Raw genomic sequence first — 16,859 nt, 5'->3', positions numbered from 1 at the left:
CACTGGTTCTGCTGCCATCCTGCCAGAACATGAGAGAATAAACTCTGATTGTTAACTTATTTTCCTGCTCCCTGAATTGTAAGAGGGTATTTATTTTCCTGGATGTAGTAGATATCTAAATTGCAAATTCAATACAGAAAACTTGGAAGGTTAGAATTATATTGCATTTTCATACTCAAACTGCTAGGGATTATTAAAACATAGGCATCATAGGATAGGATGAATCTAATTGGCTCATTCCTCCCTTTATTGGAATAACCACAACTCACAGGAACATGGCACTTACATTTTCACAACAGCCAATGGAAAGTGACGAGTCCACAATTTAGTAAACAGGATGTGCAGCACAAATCTATCTTAAGATTTTACTTCTTCCTGTACTTTTAAACCACAACTTTCAAAACAGCAAAGCATATTTCTCATGCAGTGATACCATATTGAGTATTCTGACAAAACTTCAGGAGTTTTATAAAAGACTGTATAGGACTATAATTTTCAGGTGGTCGTTTCATAGTCCTAGTAGATTTCATCTGTACAGCACAGCAGGAGATTAATTCTAGTCAAAAGACAAGTATAGGTTTATTGAGCCATCTGAGCTTCCATTGCTTGTGCTGTCCATTCTGGTACTGTCTGACTAATCTTCTCCAGAAGGTTGTTAACTTGGAAACATAGTGACTGAATCTGTTTGTCCCATGTTGGCAGAGCTTCACGTGCTGGGGGGAAAAAAAAAAATAATTTGCAAAAGCAGACTGATTCTTTGCAATTCTGCTGTATTTCAACTAAAAGCATTTTTATTGTTGTTTCACTTAATTATATGACAAAAAAGTATTGTCTATTTACCAGGTCTACTGTATAGTTATTTCTAAATTTAAAAGATTAAACGATTGGTGGCTGTACATTACATAATTAGGTATTGCACCACAAAGTGAAAGTGGAGAACTTCCTACTCATAGGGTTACCATACGTCCGGATTTTCCCGGACATGTCCGGCTTTTTGGGCTCCAAATCCCCGTCCGGGGGGAAATCCCAAAAAGCCGGACATGTCTGGGAAAATCCGGCGGGGCTGGGCCGGGAGCTGGGCCGGGGGCCGGCAGGGCCGAGCACCGGCGGCCGGGGGTGCTGAGTGCCGGCGGGGCCGAGCGCCGGCGGCCGGGGCCGAGCGGGCCGGGGGTGCTCGGCCGGGGGCCAGGCCGGGGACCGGCAATGCTGGGCGGGCCGGGGGTGCTCGGCCGGGGGCCGGCACCCCAGGGCCCGAGCCGACCCAGCTGGAGACGCCGGGGGGGCCAGACTGGGCCGCGCCTCCTCCCCCCACACCCCTCTTACCTGCTTCAGGCTTCCCGCGAATCAAATGTTCACGGGAAGCAGGGGAGGGGGCGGAGTTGGTGTGGGCGGGGCCCCGTGGAGTGTCCTCCTTTTGGAGGCTCAAAATATGGTAACCCTACTATTCATCATGTATTTGCAAGACTAAGAGGATGAAATTATTTTGCAGTCTGATATAGCTTTTGTATAGAGTCAATCACACATTCTCTTAAACATTAGAAAAAAAGAGTAAAATATATCTTTGTAAGTAACAAGCAGACAAGCTGAACTGCTACTTACAATACAGATTCTGCCCTCTGATGTCAGTAGCAAGTCCGAATACACTTGCTTGTACAGTAGTAGATCCTCATTTAAAAAACATAACTTGCTAGTGTTGTAGAGAACAGCTCAACCAATGTATTTTGAATTGCACCAAGAAGGAAAAAAACCTTACTTTCAAAATGAACTATTCCATCAATTTGATCGATAAATCCATTCATCCGACCCTCAGTTATCATCTGAGAAGCTATCTTTTCTGCCTGCAAAATAGGAATTAGAGAGACAGATCTGAGAACATTAATTTTGTTTTCAACATATTTGACGCTGCAAAAAAATGCCCAACCTGTACACATCATCCCCGCTAATTTATTAAGACTATGCATTACTGCCGCCGAACCAGATGGACTCCCTTTGGCACCAGTCAATGCTACTGCTTAATCAACTTCTTCTTGATGAGCGAAGTTAAGTACTCTCCCTCTCTCCCCATCCCTCAAAATGAGTTAAATGTTTTCCATTCTGAACATGTTGGTTATGTGAGTGAAAGACTAGAGGCAGTGTAGAGTACTGAAGCACTGAAACCTGAAAAGCTGAACTGTTTAAAGTTATAACCAAGAATACTTGTTAATATCATTGTTTGCCAATGGAATTCGTGTTCTGTATTCAAAAATTATCACACAGGAAACAAGATACCTTGGCTGCAGGGATCTCTAATAGTGCTCCAAGTTCTTCAAAAGTAATATTGTTGTATAGTTTGCTTGCAGATAACAAGTTGTGTTCAATAACAGCTCTGTCTAAGATACTGGACCCTTAGAGATGGAATAAAATGACACTTCATTGTTAAGAGTTTTCAATGGACTTTTTCTTGCACTGTAAGTAAGAGAAATACTTTGGTAAAAAATGTATATGTACAGAGCATTTAACCATATCTGGTTTCCTTCCAGAACTATTACTCCATACAAAAGTAAATGAGCAGTAAGATCCTAACAATTTACATAACTGTTCAAAGTAAGCAACTTAGAAGAATGGCTTTAGTCTCTCTAGCTCAGGTCTAGGACATCCAAGTGGAGGTAGTCTTGTGGTTAAGGTACTGGACTAGGACGCTGGAGCGCTGAATTCGTTTTCTGACTCGATACAGGTTTCATGTATGACCTTAAAGTGAGTTAATCTGTGTCTCAGTTCTCACCATCTGAGAAACGGGGATACTGCTGCTCTCCTTTCTTCTACCTTTTGTCTCAATATTTTAATTCTTTAGGGTAGAGACTGCCTTTTACTGTTTGTGCAGTACCTAGCACCTGATCTTGCTCTACCACAGTACAAATAGGTGATAGAATCAGCTATGATCCAGAGAGGGAGAGACACTGCAACAGTTAAATGAACATATTAATTAACAAGGATTTTTTTTCAGTTTTGGACCAGACAGCATAAGCATAGAACGTAGCCAAATAGGAGTTTGGGGTTCAAAAGATGCAAACAGCTTCTCTGGTAAGAGGAATGTTTTCTAACTTTTTTCAGTTTGATTTTTTTCAAAGTATTTCTTCCTTGCTGTAGGGCAAGAGGTGTCCATAAAGGTAAGGCTTGCTTAGCACATGAAGTATTTCATACTCTTCATGGACTTTGCACTTAACCACTCTAATCTAGAGAGTACACTAATTTGAATTTAAGGCTCCACTGATATCATTTAGTAAATTCTAGCCTGAACTGTGTTACCAAAAGCTGCACTGCACTGATCAGAGAATGGATTTGGGAGGTAGGAAGCTGATGGTTTTTAGATCCATGTTATCTGGCAGCAGCTAGGAAAACAAACTGAGATCTATCAAACTTACAAAACAAGAGATTTGTATAAATCTGTAGAAAATAGATCATACTGTAAAAAACTGATGGGCACCATTTTACAAATATACTGAAAAACTGGAAAAGCTGAGAGGAGAAGGTCTTAGAAAATGAAACAAGATTAGAAAAATGAGTTTTATATTCATTAGAAGAGATTAAAGTATAAATTTACTGAGGTGTATAATCTAATGATGTATGGAGAAGCTAGATTCTAGATAGATTCAGTTCCTATCTCTGTTTTAACCTGTTGAGCTCTTAAAAGAGCTAAGATTGAGCACTAAAATACATTAAGGAGGATAGAGTTCTAAAGACAGCCACTTGGGAGTATATACACATTTCTATGCATATACGAGGCCAGGGGTCGGCAACCTACAGCATGCGTGCCAAACACGGCACACAAGCCGATTCTGAGTGGCACGCTGCCTGCCCGGTGACAGGAGGAGGAGGGGCCAGAAAGCGCCACGCTGGGGGAAGAAGCGGGGGAGGAGAGAAGCTTGACTGCCGCAGGACCAAGCTTCTGCCTCCGCAGGGGAGAGTGGGGTGGTCCCGGCCCCCTGCCCCACTCAGCCTCCCCGCCCATCGGTCTTGCAGCAGCCAAGCTTCCCCCCTCCTCCGCTTCTTCCCTCAGCGTCGTGCGTTCCGGCCCCTCCTCCTCCCCCTCCCTCTCCCTGCCGGCGAAGGCCCTTGCAAGGGGAAGGGGGAGTGGAGCAGAGCCGAGCGGCAGCATGCTCGCTGCTCCGTAGAGCAGGCAGAGAGAGGTAGGGACGAGCCTTGGGGAAGGGAGCACCCCCACGAGCCGAGCACCCCAGCCTTCTGCCTGCACCCCCACCTCCCCTGAACCCCCCCCACCCACACACCCAGCCTTCTGCCCTGACCTCGAGTCGCCCCCAACACCCAGCCTTCTGCCCTGCACCTCCACACACACCCCAGCCCTCTGCCCTGAACCCCCTACACACCCAGCCTTCTGCCCTGCATCTCCACCCCCCGGCAGCCCTCTGCCCTGAACCCCCTCCCCCCAGCCTTCAGCCCTGCACCTCCACTCCCCCAGCCCCAGACTTAGAGAGAGAGACCTTCTAAAAAACATTAACATGTATTACTGGCATGCGAAACCTTAAATTAAAGTGAATAAATGAAGACTCTGCACACCACTTCTGAAAGGTTGCCTACCCCTGTACTAGGCAAATCTATACTGGATAAGTTGTGTGGATATTGAAATACAGTATTACTGTGCTTTAATGAAGTCTGTACCATCAGCTGTAGTTGCCTTCTGGTGTGGCATGAGCATGGCAGCAAACTCTTGCAGCTGATTCCCTCGGATAATCCTGTCCAGATACATTTTCTCCAAGATCCCGTAGGCTGCAAGCTGCTGACACCTTTCATCCTTGAAAAGAGTGGCTAACATGCGAGAGCGCTGCTGTCCTAGGAGAAATAACAAGAATCCCACAAAATGACCTCCTTCATAAATTCTGTAAATATCACTTTACTAAAACAGTGCTCATGAGGGAACAATGCTTTAAAGCTGTCATGTTAACTCCTATACCATATTCAAAGGGTAGGAGTGTATCATATAGAAAATATCTATAACAAAACTATCAAGGCCTCTAATATGCCCATCCTCATAGTGTCTAGACACCTAGTATTTCATTGCAAATAAAGGATGGGTAGGTCTTCTCATGGCGAATGCATGCCTAGTTTAAATAAAGGCCTTAAGAAATGAGCCAATGGTTCCTTTTTCTAAAAAAATCCTTCCTGCATTTCTCCCTTAGTTTGTCTCCAGGTATACTCTATGATCAGTGACTGAAAAAATTTCCTTAGATAATAATACCTACTGCAACCTTTTCCAAAGTGTTTTTTTAAACTCCCTAAACTTTTCCCACTTACTCATTCTTTTGTGCATCCAGGTAAGATGACTGTAACATAGGCATGCAGAGAGAAAGATACTCCAAACTCAGTTATTGGCCTGCTATCAAACCCTCAATTTCTTACCCGTTTTCATATTTCTAGATTCCTCGCTACTACATTTTACAAGGATGAGAGCTACACAAAAGGTTATGCTGAGATCAACTAAAGATTAACAATCCTTTTTTATATGGAATATAAAAAGGCCAGAAATACACAGAAATCTGTGACATTCATTTTACCTGCTGATGCTAGGATAGTACAATGCAAAGCATGCTTCAATGCCTCTAGTCTCTCACTTTCATGGACTATGCTCTTGTAAGAGAGCTCATTGTACCTTTGGGCAGCTTCAATGAACTTCCTTCTGTAATCAAGAACACGAGCGTAGCACACCTAAAGAGAGAATGTTTCAGTAAGAAAAAAGCTAAACAGGAAAGTGACCGTACAGTGGAGACACATTAGCTGCTGTATTACAAAGTGAGAGCGTGGCTCCATAAGCATCACTTAAGTCTGCTGAGAAGAATACCATCATCTCGGGAAAGTTCTGCAAGAGCTCAAAATAACTATTCTTCTGCAGTTAGAGACTTGATATTCTGGCAATCTGTCCTCCAAAGACTGTTGTGAGATCTCTACAGAAACTGCAGAATCTTAATCTGAATGTGAAATTCATGAGTTATTACTGAGCATAATTATTTACATACATTTTCATCTCATAGGATTCCACAGTGCTTTAGCAATTTAAACAAATATGGAATTATATATACTAATACCTGCCTCACAGTAGAGGTGCACCTAATTCTAAAACAAAATTTCAGTTGTTACAGGGCAATGCAATATCACAACAGTATAGACAGGAAGTGAAGATTAATATAGATCCAATAAAAGATGCAGCAGCGATTTAGACAGATCCAAGTAATTATCCAGCTTGTAATTTGGCCCGGACATCAGAGTAATAACACTAGCTCTTAAGTATCATGTACCTTTAATGGGCCACAAGTGGTCAGGACGCTGGTTTTATATTTCATCCAAAAAATAGGGAGTACCAGCAGCAAATATGTAAATACAGTCAGTTCATTAATTTAAACTGTCACAAAGTAGAAGATCAAGCATTAGGTTTTGCAAAATCTATTAAATATTTTTATATAAAAATTTCTTTGTGGGCTGGGATAAGTTTACAAAGAAAGAAACATTTCCCTTCAGTGTTTGGATCTCAAACATTGCAGCATTGTGCTAGTGCCTAACTATTAAAAATGAAACTGAATATAAACCAGTAGTACATAAAATGTAGTACAAATGTTTCATAACCCAAGTCTCCTTTTTACTACTAACAATGACACTTTGCACTTACAGGATGCACTATATATTCAAAGAGCTGCACAGAAACTAATTTTTCCTTGGTGTCTCTTCTTCAGAGTTTAGCATTTCTTTGCTTTTTCAGTCTTCCCTCTCCTCCAATTTCTCTTATAATGCTTATACTCACTTTGTAATTTCATAGCTGACTGTGTAGTTCAAGCCTAGTATATTAAAAAAATTGTACTTGTAATGCTCTAGAACTATATGCTTTACTGCACCTATTTGGTAGTCAGTCTGACCCTAATGCTTTTACCCCATAGCAGAGTAATATTTAGGAGACTAACATTTGCTAGACGACAAATTGCTCTAGGAGTATATGATTTCTTAAAATAATTCATTTTATTCCTTGTTGTTTGGTGTCAGTGATTATGGTGAATTTATTTTTTCCTGATGCTTATTCAAGTGAGTTATTCATTGTCCTTTCTCTTATCTTGATTATTCAGATGTAAGCTAGGAATAACATTTTCAGAATTGCTTATGTAGCCTAGAAATCTAAAGTAGGGTGACCAGACAGCAAATGTGAAAAATCAGGACAGGGGGTGGGGGTCATAGGAGCCTATATAAGAAAAAGACCCAAAAAATCGGGACTGTCCCTATAAAATCAGGACATCTGGTCACCCTAATCTAAAGTGACTTAGACACTTAGGAGCTTAGGCTCACATTGACTTTCAATGAGACAAGTCCATTTTGAAAAATCTTATCAATCTATCATAAATCTATTTATCAAAAGCTTATGTAAAGCTACCAAAAAAACAAAACAAAAACAAAAACCCACAAGAACAAAAAAAACCCACACGCCCTACTATAATTCAATGTGGTATTCTTTTCCTCGTAGAAGGAAAAACTAAAATAAGTTACACCACCTTATAATGGATCTGTAGCTGTTCATTGGTTGATTCATTCTGAAGCAGCGAAGCTCGGTTAATATAAGCCTCCGCCTGAACTGGGTCATCATCTTCCAGGTACAGTCTGGCAATTTTCAGGTAAGTCTCCAATTTATAATCCACGTTGTATTGTCTGTGAAGGAGCAGAAAAATATAGAATGTAGAAATCCAGTTGTGTGAGCATTTCAATCTTGCAATCACAAGAGGACATTAATCTGGGCAAAGCCTATAGCAACTCCTTATGTGTACATGGAGGGGAAAGGGATGAACAGGGAAAAGGGGTAGAGAGTGTTTTGAAGTGAAGCTTTATTCATTAATCACATTCGCTAGAAGGATGCTAATGACTAGGTATTCCATATATGTTAGTGCTTTGAGAGCCAAGGAGTATTTTGATACTGCAGAGATGATTTTGAATTTACCTACACAATTGTCACCATGCCACACTACTGAAAATCCAGGGAAATAAGCAGAGAAAAACCAGACACACTTAACTCTAGGGAAGCATTTAAAAAACACAGAAGGATACTCAGCAGGACAAAATTGTGTCTAACCACAGTATTTACTTTTGTCCTGTTTCCAAGGGAATCCCCACCAACACTTGTGCTGCATTTCTCCAGTCTTCTTCTTTCTCGTAAATTGATGCAAGATGCTGCCTTATAGAAGCAACCTGGAAAAAACAAAAGCATACTATAAAACTGATCCATATTGCATTAACAATCATACCATCTGCTTCTTCTCATTTATCAATAGTACTTTTCCGGCTACCTGACACGTGATACAGTAGCTTCATAACCACACTCCTTTCATCTAAAAATCTTTATCAAACATAGGCCAAAGTTTTAAAAAATGACTAATGGTTTTGAGTGCTTCAATTTTGGCATTCCCAAGTTGAGACACTAAAAAGGGACCTGAGTTTTGGAAAGGGCTCAGCCCCCACTCTCTGAATAATCAGACCCTTTTACAGGTGCATGACCTTGCATTTTGCACTATTACATTTCATATCAGTTATGCTCTCCAAAATTGGGGCACCCAAAATCACTAGCCGTTTCTGAAGGTCTGGGCCTAAAAAATTAACCTTCACATCACCCCCATGAGGTAGGAATGCACTCATAACTTCGTTCCCAATCTTGAGATTTACAATGTGGGATCAAGGCTTCACAGAGGAATTGTGACAATTAATTGATCCATTTGCTTGGTGTAATAGGCTTAACGCATGTACAACCATTGTAACATGGGTAGGCACGTTTAGATAAGCATTGAGATGAAAGCTGATTAAAATAATAAAGGAAACAGATGGAAATGTAAAGCAAGGCACGTGATTGCCTGTTTTCCAATTCAAATATTAGATTTTATAATATTTAAATAAAAACTTCTTTTCCCCCCCACACACAAATACTACCAGCTAATGCTGCAAAGTATCTAGAAAGAAAGAAATGAGCAGGTTTGACAACATACATTGAACTAAACTCTTTAGCTGACTGATGAGCTGGTATTTCAAGGAAACATTTTCCCTGATAAACAAATTTTGAGTTCTTAACTTATTTAGAGAACACTTTTTAATAAAACTATATATATATATATTTTTAAAACAAATACGGTCTCTTCACATACCCTGCCCAGTGTGTTACTGTTATAAAATGCAGCACAATGAGTTCCAGGTTGCATCTCAGTGGTTTCTCGAATAGCCAGATTATTATCTTGCTCTAGGAAGCCATTTTTAGTAGTGCAGGAACTAAATACTTAACATCCTGATTAAAGGACAAATACGGAATTCTTTGCACACCCAAAATCCTCATCAAATTCAACAGGAGTTTTGGGTACACAAGAATGTAAAATTGGACCATGAGTATGAGTGTCCATTTTTTAATTGAAAAATACAATATTTAGGATTAAAAACTGTTTTGAACTTGAAGACAAATATGCTCATCATTAACTTTTACTGACTTTAAGACCAGAAGGGATCATTATGATAATTTAATCTGACCTCCTGCATGTTGCAGGACACAGAATCTCACCCACTCAATTCTCTCTTACCTGTTCTTCGAATGAAATGACTCTAGGCTGTATCTTTTCCAAGGTAAAGTGATAGATTTCTTTGGCCGTGCTATCAGGAAGATTTGGGAGATGCGTACAGAAATCTGTCAGCAATTGACGTGAGATCACTAGACTGACGTTCTCATTTACCACTAGTTCAAAGACAGAATAGAAGGAAATAAGAGAAGAAATATAGGTCAATGCTTTCGATATCACCAATCCATAGTTAATCAGCAGCTTTAATGGTAATTTTGAATATTCCTGGTTTTTAAGTCATTAACAACAATCTTAATTTTAAGAAAACTAGATTCTACTCTCTAAGAAACCTACACTGTCTGTTTGCTACATAGCTCACAACAGTTCTCAGGTAAGACAAAGGCTAACGTATGAGGTCTTCCTATGGTTTAGAAAGAACTTTCATTCTAAACTGCTATTTTCAGGTGTGTATGTTATAACTAAGGCTGCGAGTTGGTCACGGAAGTCACAGATTCAGTGACCTCCGTGATTTATGCAGTGGCCGGTACACCTGGCTCAGGGGCAGTTTAGGTAGCCCCTGCGCCAGTCCCACCGTCTGCTGCTGGGGCAGGCTCAGGCCACTGCCACCGCCCCCCTCCCCCCAGCAGCAGAGTTTGGGTGTGGGAGGGGGCAGGGGGTTGGAGCACCAGACAGGCTGAGGTGGGCTCTGGGCAGCGCTTATCTCGGGGAGGTGGGGGGGGCCTCCTGGAAGCGGCGATATCCCCCTCACTCAGCTCCTAGGCTACATAGCTCTGCCTAGCAGCTGAGTGAGGGGGATGTCGCCGCTTCCGGGGAGCCCCCCAGGTAAGCGCTGCCCAAAGCTCGCCTCACCCTGTCCGGTGCCCCAACCCCCTACCCCCTCCCACACCCAAAACTCTGCTGCTGCCAGGGGGCGGGGAGGTGCGGAGCCAGGTAGGGAGCGTACCAGCCCCACCAAGACAAACCCCCGCCCCAAGCAGCAGAGGGGGTCCTGGGCTGTGTTCTGCTGCCCACGTCCCCACCCAGCACCTGGGCCACCTCTTCCAGCACCCCGGGGCCCCCAGGCAGTCCCCTCTCCCCCCAAGTTTTAGTCACGGGTATTTTTAGTAAAAGCCATGGACAGGTCACGGGCCGTGAATTTTTGTTTACTACCCCTGACCTGTCTGAGACTTTTACTAAAAATACCCATGACTAAAACGTAGCCTTAGTTATAACATCTTGGACAAATTAAGACTTCATGCTAAGTTTTATCATGCCTGTTCTCAGTCTGGACAATTGATGAGGGGAAATGTTAGTAAAATTATTTGACAGTTCTAAGATATCCAAATATGAGGAAATAAAGGTCTTGAGCATTTTTTCCCTGATACTTTTTACATGTTACCTCAAAAGCTTAAATATTTTTTTTAACTAATAATCACTTTAGTCCTCTGCAAAGACCAGATATTTTAGGTTTTTATGTAGTGTCCATGAGTGTATTCAAGAGCTATACCACTGACAGGTTTGGGGGAGGAAAAAATATCTAGTTTACAAAACAAGATTACAGTCATTTTAAAGTCTGTTTTCTATTAACGTTAACATATTGATGATTGGTGCTCCAAGCAGACCTCAGGTGCAAGACTGAATATGCACAGAGCATCAAACATTCACATAGCCTAAGCTATATTTATCTGAATGTGTAATCCAACATGCATCAAGTCTTCAGTCGTCAATGCATAAACAAAACAAGTACTATTCCAGACAGACACACTTACTTGCTTCTACAAAAGCTTTCAAGGCTTCTAGTTGTTCCACCCCTGATAGCTGAATTGCTTTTTCCAGTATCTGACGATATCTGTCCATAGATTTAAACCCAAAAAGATCACAATTAATATCATTTCATTTGTTCAGTCTATTTTGATGCTTACCCTGTAGTTTAATAGAGAGTATAAGAGAAACAATCTAAAGTTGCTATATTTCTTTAGGTTGGGGTTTTCAAGAGAGCCTAAAGGCTAGGTACCTAAAGCCCAGTGAAATTCAGTGGGACTTCAGTGCCTGGTTCCTTTGAAAACCCCAGCCCAAGTCCTCCAAGATTTGTATTTACATACTGTGAACTATAACTTATGTCGCTGTGTGCAGGTTAGAGCATCTCTCCTTTAGTCTGATAGACAGGCATAATGCCTTAGTATTGTCATAGGGATGGGGTACCAGAAGAATACACAAAATGAGATTACATATGTTATAAGACTGTCATGCTCTGGGGACAGAGGATCAAAAATGCTGGATTCAGGGAGGACAAGAGATACTGGCGGGAGGAGGAAGCATGTGTCATTACAGAATGGAGATTGAAATGACACCACCACAGACCAGGAGAGAAAATGTTATTTGTTTCAAACATGTATTACAAAGTAAGCCTCAAAATATTGTAGGTTTTAACAACAAACAATAACTACTGCAGCTTTGATCTCATGGCTTAAGTGGTCATTATACCCATAAGTGGAACTATAGCCTTAGTGGTACAGTAATATTTAAAGGGATACCATCACTTTAAAGTTCCTTTTCCATCTGAATTTTTTTAAGCCTACTATTGTTACGAGCAACTCCTAAGATTGAGGCAATGTCGTCTAGTAGATAGATCTCCTGCTTCTTGATCCAGTGCCCTGTGTTCTGTTACCTTACCTATCCTCTAACATTGGGTGAGTCACTTCAACTTTCTGTGCCTCTGTTTCTCCTCCTCCTGTTTGTTTTGTCTATTTATATTGTAAGCTCTTTGGGATAGGGCCAGTATCTTACAATGGATTTGTGCAGCGTTCTAGCACAGTGGTTTCAACCTTTTTTACATTTGTGGACTCCTACAAATTTTGAATGAAGGCACAGACTGCAGCCCCACCCCCAGGGGTCCACGAACCACAGGATGAAAACCATTGTGGTAGCACAATGGGTCTCCAATTCTGGTTTGGACTGGTGGGCTCTACAGTGATACAAAAAACTCAAACCCATATAATAATAAAGATTTTATTTAACCTGTAATTTAAAGAGATCAGAAAAACCTACATTTTTCAGTTTTGTGCATTTGACAGCAATCCACGCATAGTCAGATTTACTGTTCTGTTGATGATCAGTTAGTTATGTTTCCTCTCTCATGCACTGCTTCAGAGGGAACTCTTCTCTACATGCTTCCCTGGCTCTGCAAGTGGATATTTAGCAGCAACAATGCTGAAGCTTGAAATTTAAGAGGTATCTGGAAGGCGTGTGTAGAATATTTGTGGGTGGTGTTTTGCAGCTTTCCCAAGAGACCCTGCTGCACAGAAGCAGCGGTGCAGAAAATACATGATTTTTTTAAAAAGGAATTTAAAAGAAGAGTCTGGACATTATTTAAAGGATGATATATTATTTAAAGGATATTCTTAAATCAAGATTGGATGCCTTTTTGATACATATGCTCTAGTTCAACAGAAAGCTATGAGCGTCATACAGGAATTACTTAGTGAAATTTGATGGCCCATGTTATTCAGGTCAGACTAGATCATCATATGGTTCCTTCTGTCTTTAAGAATGGCCGTACTGGGTCAGACCAAAGGTCCATCCAGCCCAGTATCCTGTCTACCGACAGTGGCTAATGCCAGATGCCCCAGAGGGAGTGAACCTAACAGGTAATGATCAAGTGATCTCTCTCCATCACCATCCTCTGACAAACAGAGGCTAGGGACACCACTCCTTACCCATCCTGGCTAATAGCCATTAATGGACCTAACCTCCATTAATGTATCCAGTTCTCTTTTAAACGCTGTTATAGTCCTAGCCTTCACAACCTCCTGAGGCAAGGAGTTCCACAAATTGACGGTGTGCTGTGTGAAGAAGACTTTAAAGTCTAAGACGATCAGAAAGCTATTTTTTAAACACTGATTTTTCTGAAATTAGCTAATTTGACAATGTAAATCAACACAAACCCATACAGTTTATATACAGTTGCGAAGAACAGATCTTATGGGAAATAAATTATGGGAGAGATCTATTTAAACTTGTGATTTGACATGTCAGCAACAAAAAGATAAGCTGTACTGTGTTTTAGCACTAGTATATTTTTGTATAGTCTCACTATCAGAGTTTTCACTTTGCACTGTCACTCAAGTAACAGCAGTTTAAAATCACATTTTTTTACTAAATAAAGTTTCTGCACAGTCAAATCAAGTGTTTTCCAAGTCAAATTCAAGAATCAATGACAAATCAGGAATTTAGTTGCCTGAAACACCAAACTAGTCTGCCTTTCTGTGCCTGAAATTTTAATATGAGCCCAAAGCTGTAACATTAATAAGATCTTTAACACAGAGCCGAGGTCTTGTCTGCACTGACCCCGGAAGTCTTGGCAGCAACCTTTTTGTCCATTTTACAAAGGGAGTTAAAAGTAGTCCCAGGTTTTCACCTGCCACTTAATCCTTCTTACAAATTATTGTGGTTTAATATTCACGTTTCCATATCTTTAAACCCAGCTGAACAACATGCAAAGTGACTGACTGAGCAGGGGAAACGGTTTAACTGACTGTGCACAAATTGCAGCCAAAAATGCACAAGATAGACCAGGGGCTCCTCCAGTCTGTCAGTTACGGGGATTGCAGGTAAAGGCCGAAACAAGACACTCATTCTTGTCCTTCAGCACCTGTTAAGCCCCCTTCCCCTCCCACCTCAGCTGTCAGTGCAGCCCCCTCTACTCTGTGTCCCTCTCCTGATCCTCTTTCCCCATCCCCTCTCGCTCTGTCCCTCTCCCCACAGCCCCTCCTGATCCCCTTTCCCCATCTCCTCTACCCTCTGCCCTTCCTGATCCCCTTTCCCCATCTCCTCTACCCTCTGCCCTTCCTGATCCCCTTTCCCCATCTCCTCTACCCTCTGCCCTTCCTGATCCCCTTTCCCCATCTCCTCTACCTTCTGCCCTTCCTGATCCCCTTTCCCCATCTCCTCTAACCCCCTTTCCCCATCTCCTCTACCCTCCGCCCCTCCTGATCCCCTTTCCCCATCTCCTCTACCCTCCGCCCCTCCTGATCCCCTTTCCCCATCTCCTCTACCCCCCTTTCCCCATCTCCTCTACCCTCCGCCCCTCCTGATCCCCTTTCCCCATCTCCTCTACCCTCCGCCCCTCCTGATCCCCTTTCCCCATCTCCTCTACCCTCCGCCCCTCCTGATCCCCTTTCCCCATCTCCTCTACCCTCTGCCCCCCCCGATCCTCCTTCCCAGTCTCCTCTCGCTCTGTCCCTCTCCTCACAGCCCCTTCTGATCCTCTACCCTCCACCCCTCCTAATCCCTTTTCCCCATCTCCTCTACCCCCCGCCTCCCTTTCCCCATCTCCTCTACCCTCCGCCCCTCCTGATCCCCATCTCCTCTACCCTCCGCCCCTCCTGATCCCCTTTCCCCATCTCCTCTACCCTCCGCCTCCCTTTCCCCATCTCCTCTACCCTCCTAATCCCCTTTCCCCATCTCCTCTACCCTCTGCCCCCCACGATCCTCTTTCCCCGTCTCCTCTCGCTCTGTCCCTCTCCTCACAGCCCCTTCTGATCCCCTTTCCCCACCGTCCCTCTCCGCATCCCCTCTTCGCCTGCCCCGCTCAGCCCCGCCCCGCGGCGATTTGGCCCGAGCCCCGGGCCGTCCGGCCGTCACTCACTTCCCCGCCAGGTCCTTGTGGGAGCCGCTGGAATTCATGAGCTGGGCCAGCTCCTGCCTCACCGCGGCCGCCATCTTCCTTCGCCCCGACAGACAAGGAGGGGGCGCGGTCCTCCAGCTACCGGCGAGAGGGAACCCGCCTCGTCCCTTTGTATCATAGAGGAGCAACGGCTAGACAGGCCCCTGTCCCTGCCAGAAGGGTCACATGACCCCTTCCCCTCTCCCGAACGCTGGCTGCTGCCAGCCAGGTGCAGCGTCTCTGGGATGCGGGACGCCAACCGCGGGGCCTGCCGCTGAGGCGGGAGTGGGTTCGCACACTGAGCCGGGGAGACTACACGAGAGGAGGAGCAGAGCCTCTACCTGGGAGGGGACCCTCAGCTCCCTTCTCCCTCCGGGTCCACGACAACTGGTTCTGAGCTGTTTCTTCCCCCGGCCCCACCCCACTGGGCGAGGCGGCCAGTCCAAGAGTTGCACCCCCTGGTTCAGACGCTGGGCCTGGAAAAGCAGGGTCTTCTGTCTAATGCACTCATATGGACCACAGGGGGGAAGGGGAGAGGAGGGAGTTGTCGCCTTCCCATGGGGTCGCGCTGTCAGAAAAGGAAGGATGCAGGGCCAGGGCCTGATTAGTGGAAGGTGTAGAGCTCTGTTTTGCTGCTCAGCTCTATTTCAATGGTGTTAATAACATGTATATCATACAAACATTATCAGAAGATTTCAGACATTGCAGTATTTATTTTCCCTTTCTAATTTTTTTGTATAGAATTTATGATAGTTGGAAAAGCAGATTAATAATCATACTTTCTCTATTTTTAGGGTTACCAGATAGCATTTGTGAAAAAAACAGGGCAAGGGGTGGGGGGTAACAGGCACCTATATAAGAAAGAGTCCCCCAAAATGGGACTGTCCCTTTAAAAACAGGACATCTGGTCACCCTACCTATTTTACGAATGTATAATTGAGGTCCAATGATGTGTACGTCAGAAGAGCTGAGCACCCACTTCTCCACTTAATTTAATAGAAGTAAAGTGCTGGGTACTCCATTTACTTAAATGGGTGACAACACATATGCCAGGGGCTGCCCACAGGCAGGATTGGGCTTCAGCTGGGATCATTAAAATAGACAAGGAAGTTTATTTTTTATTCATGCACTAACACTAGGGATGCAAACACTGCAGAGAAGTGTTTTAATGGAGACAAAAACAATATATCAATTGGGTTAAATCATTTCAGTTAGGATTTCACTACATTTTAAATTTGTACAGTTAAACACTTAAAACTTAGGAAATGGGCAAGAGAAAGTATTGCTCCTGGTTCCAGTCTTCTGAATTAACTCTCCAATTTTCTCACGCTTGTGCTTTACTGTGGAAATTTCTAGGGTGTGGAGGTGGAAAGCCATTAGTCTCAAAGCAGTGAAGCAAGGTAAATTGTGCTATAGCATATTTAGCAAATCACAATGCAAACGACAGAGAAGTAAACAGAGGAGGTGAGAAAAATGCAACCACTGTGTTATAAGTTATTGAATGTTTCAAGGGGAGGAAAATTCCCTTGTTTGCCCACACCCTATGGAGAGTATCAGAGGGGTAGCCGTGTTAGTCTGAATCTGTAAAAAGCAACAGAAGGTCCTGTGGCACCTTTGAGACTAACAGAAGTATTGGGAGC

General features: G+C 43.2%; 1 protein-coding gene across 1 annotated transcript; it reads right to left on the bottom strand.

Annotated features, from left to right (window-relative positions):
- Positions 1-215: 215 nt before the first annotated feature.
- Positions 216-15,779, bottom strand: COPS4 (COP9 signalosome subunit 4). Its single transcript, XM_005292069.5, has 10 exons — positions 15,202-15,779; positions 11,324-11,403; positions 9,579-9,730; positions 8,108-8,211; positions 7,524-7,677; positions 5,550-5,700; positions 4,657-4,827; positions 2,269-2,384; positions 1,754-1,838; positions 216-713 (listed from the first exon to the last, which is right to left on the bottom strand). The coding sequence occupies exons 1-10, from the start codon at positions 15,273-15,275 to the stop codon at positions 580-582; spliced, it is 1,221 nt and encodes a 406-aa protein (XP_005292126.1). The 5' UTR covers positions 15,276-15,779; the 3' UTR covers positions 216-579.
- Between the last annotated feature and the right edge of the window lie 1,080 nt (positions 15,780-16,859).

This window comes from Chrysemys picta, chromosome 5 (assembly GCF_011386835.1).
Source record: "Chrysemys picta bellii isolate R12L10 chromosome 5, ASM1138683v2, whole genome shotgun sequence".
In the NCBI taxonomy this organism is placed as follows: domain Eukaryota; kingdom Metazoa; phylum Chordata; order Testudines; family Emydidae; genus Chrysemys; species Chrysemys picta.
Note: the sequence above shows the minus strand (reverse complement) of the source record. Positions and strands in the feature narration are given on the sequence as shown.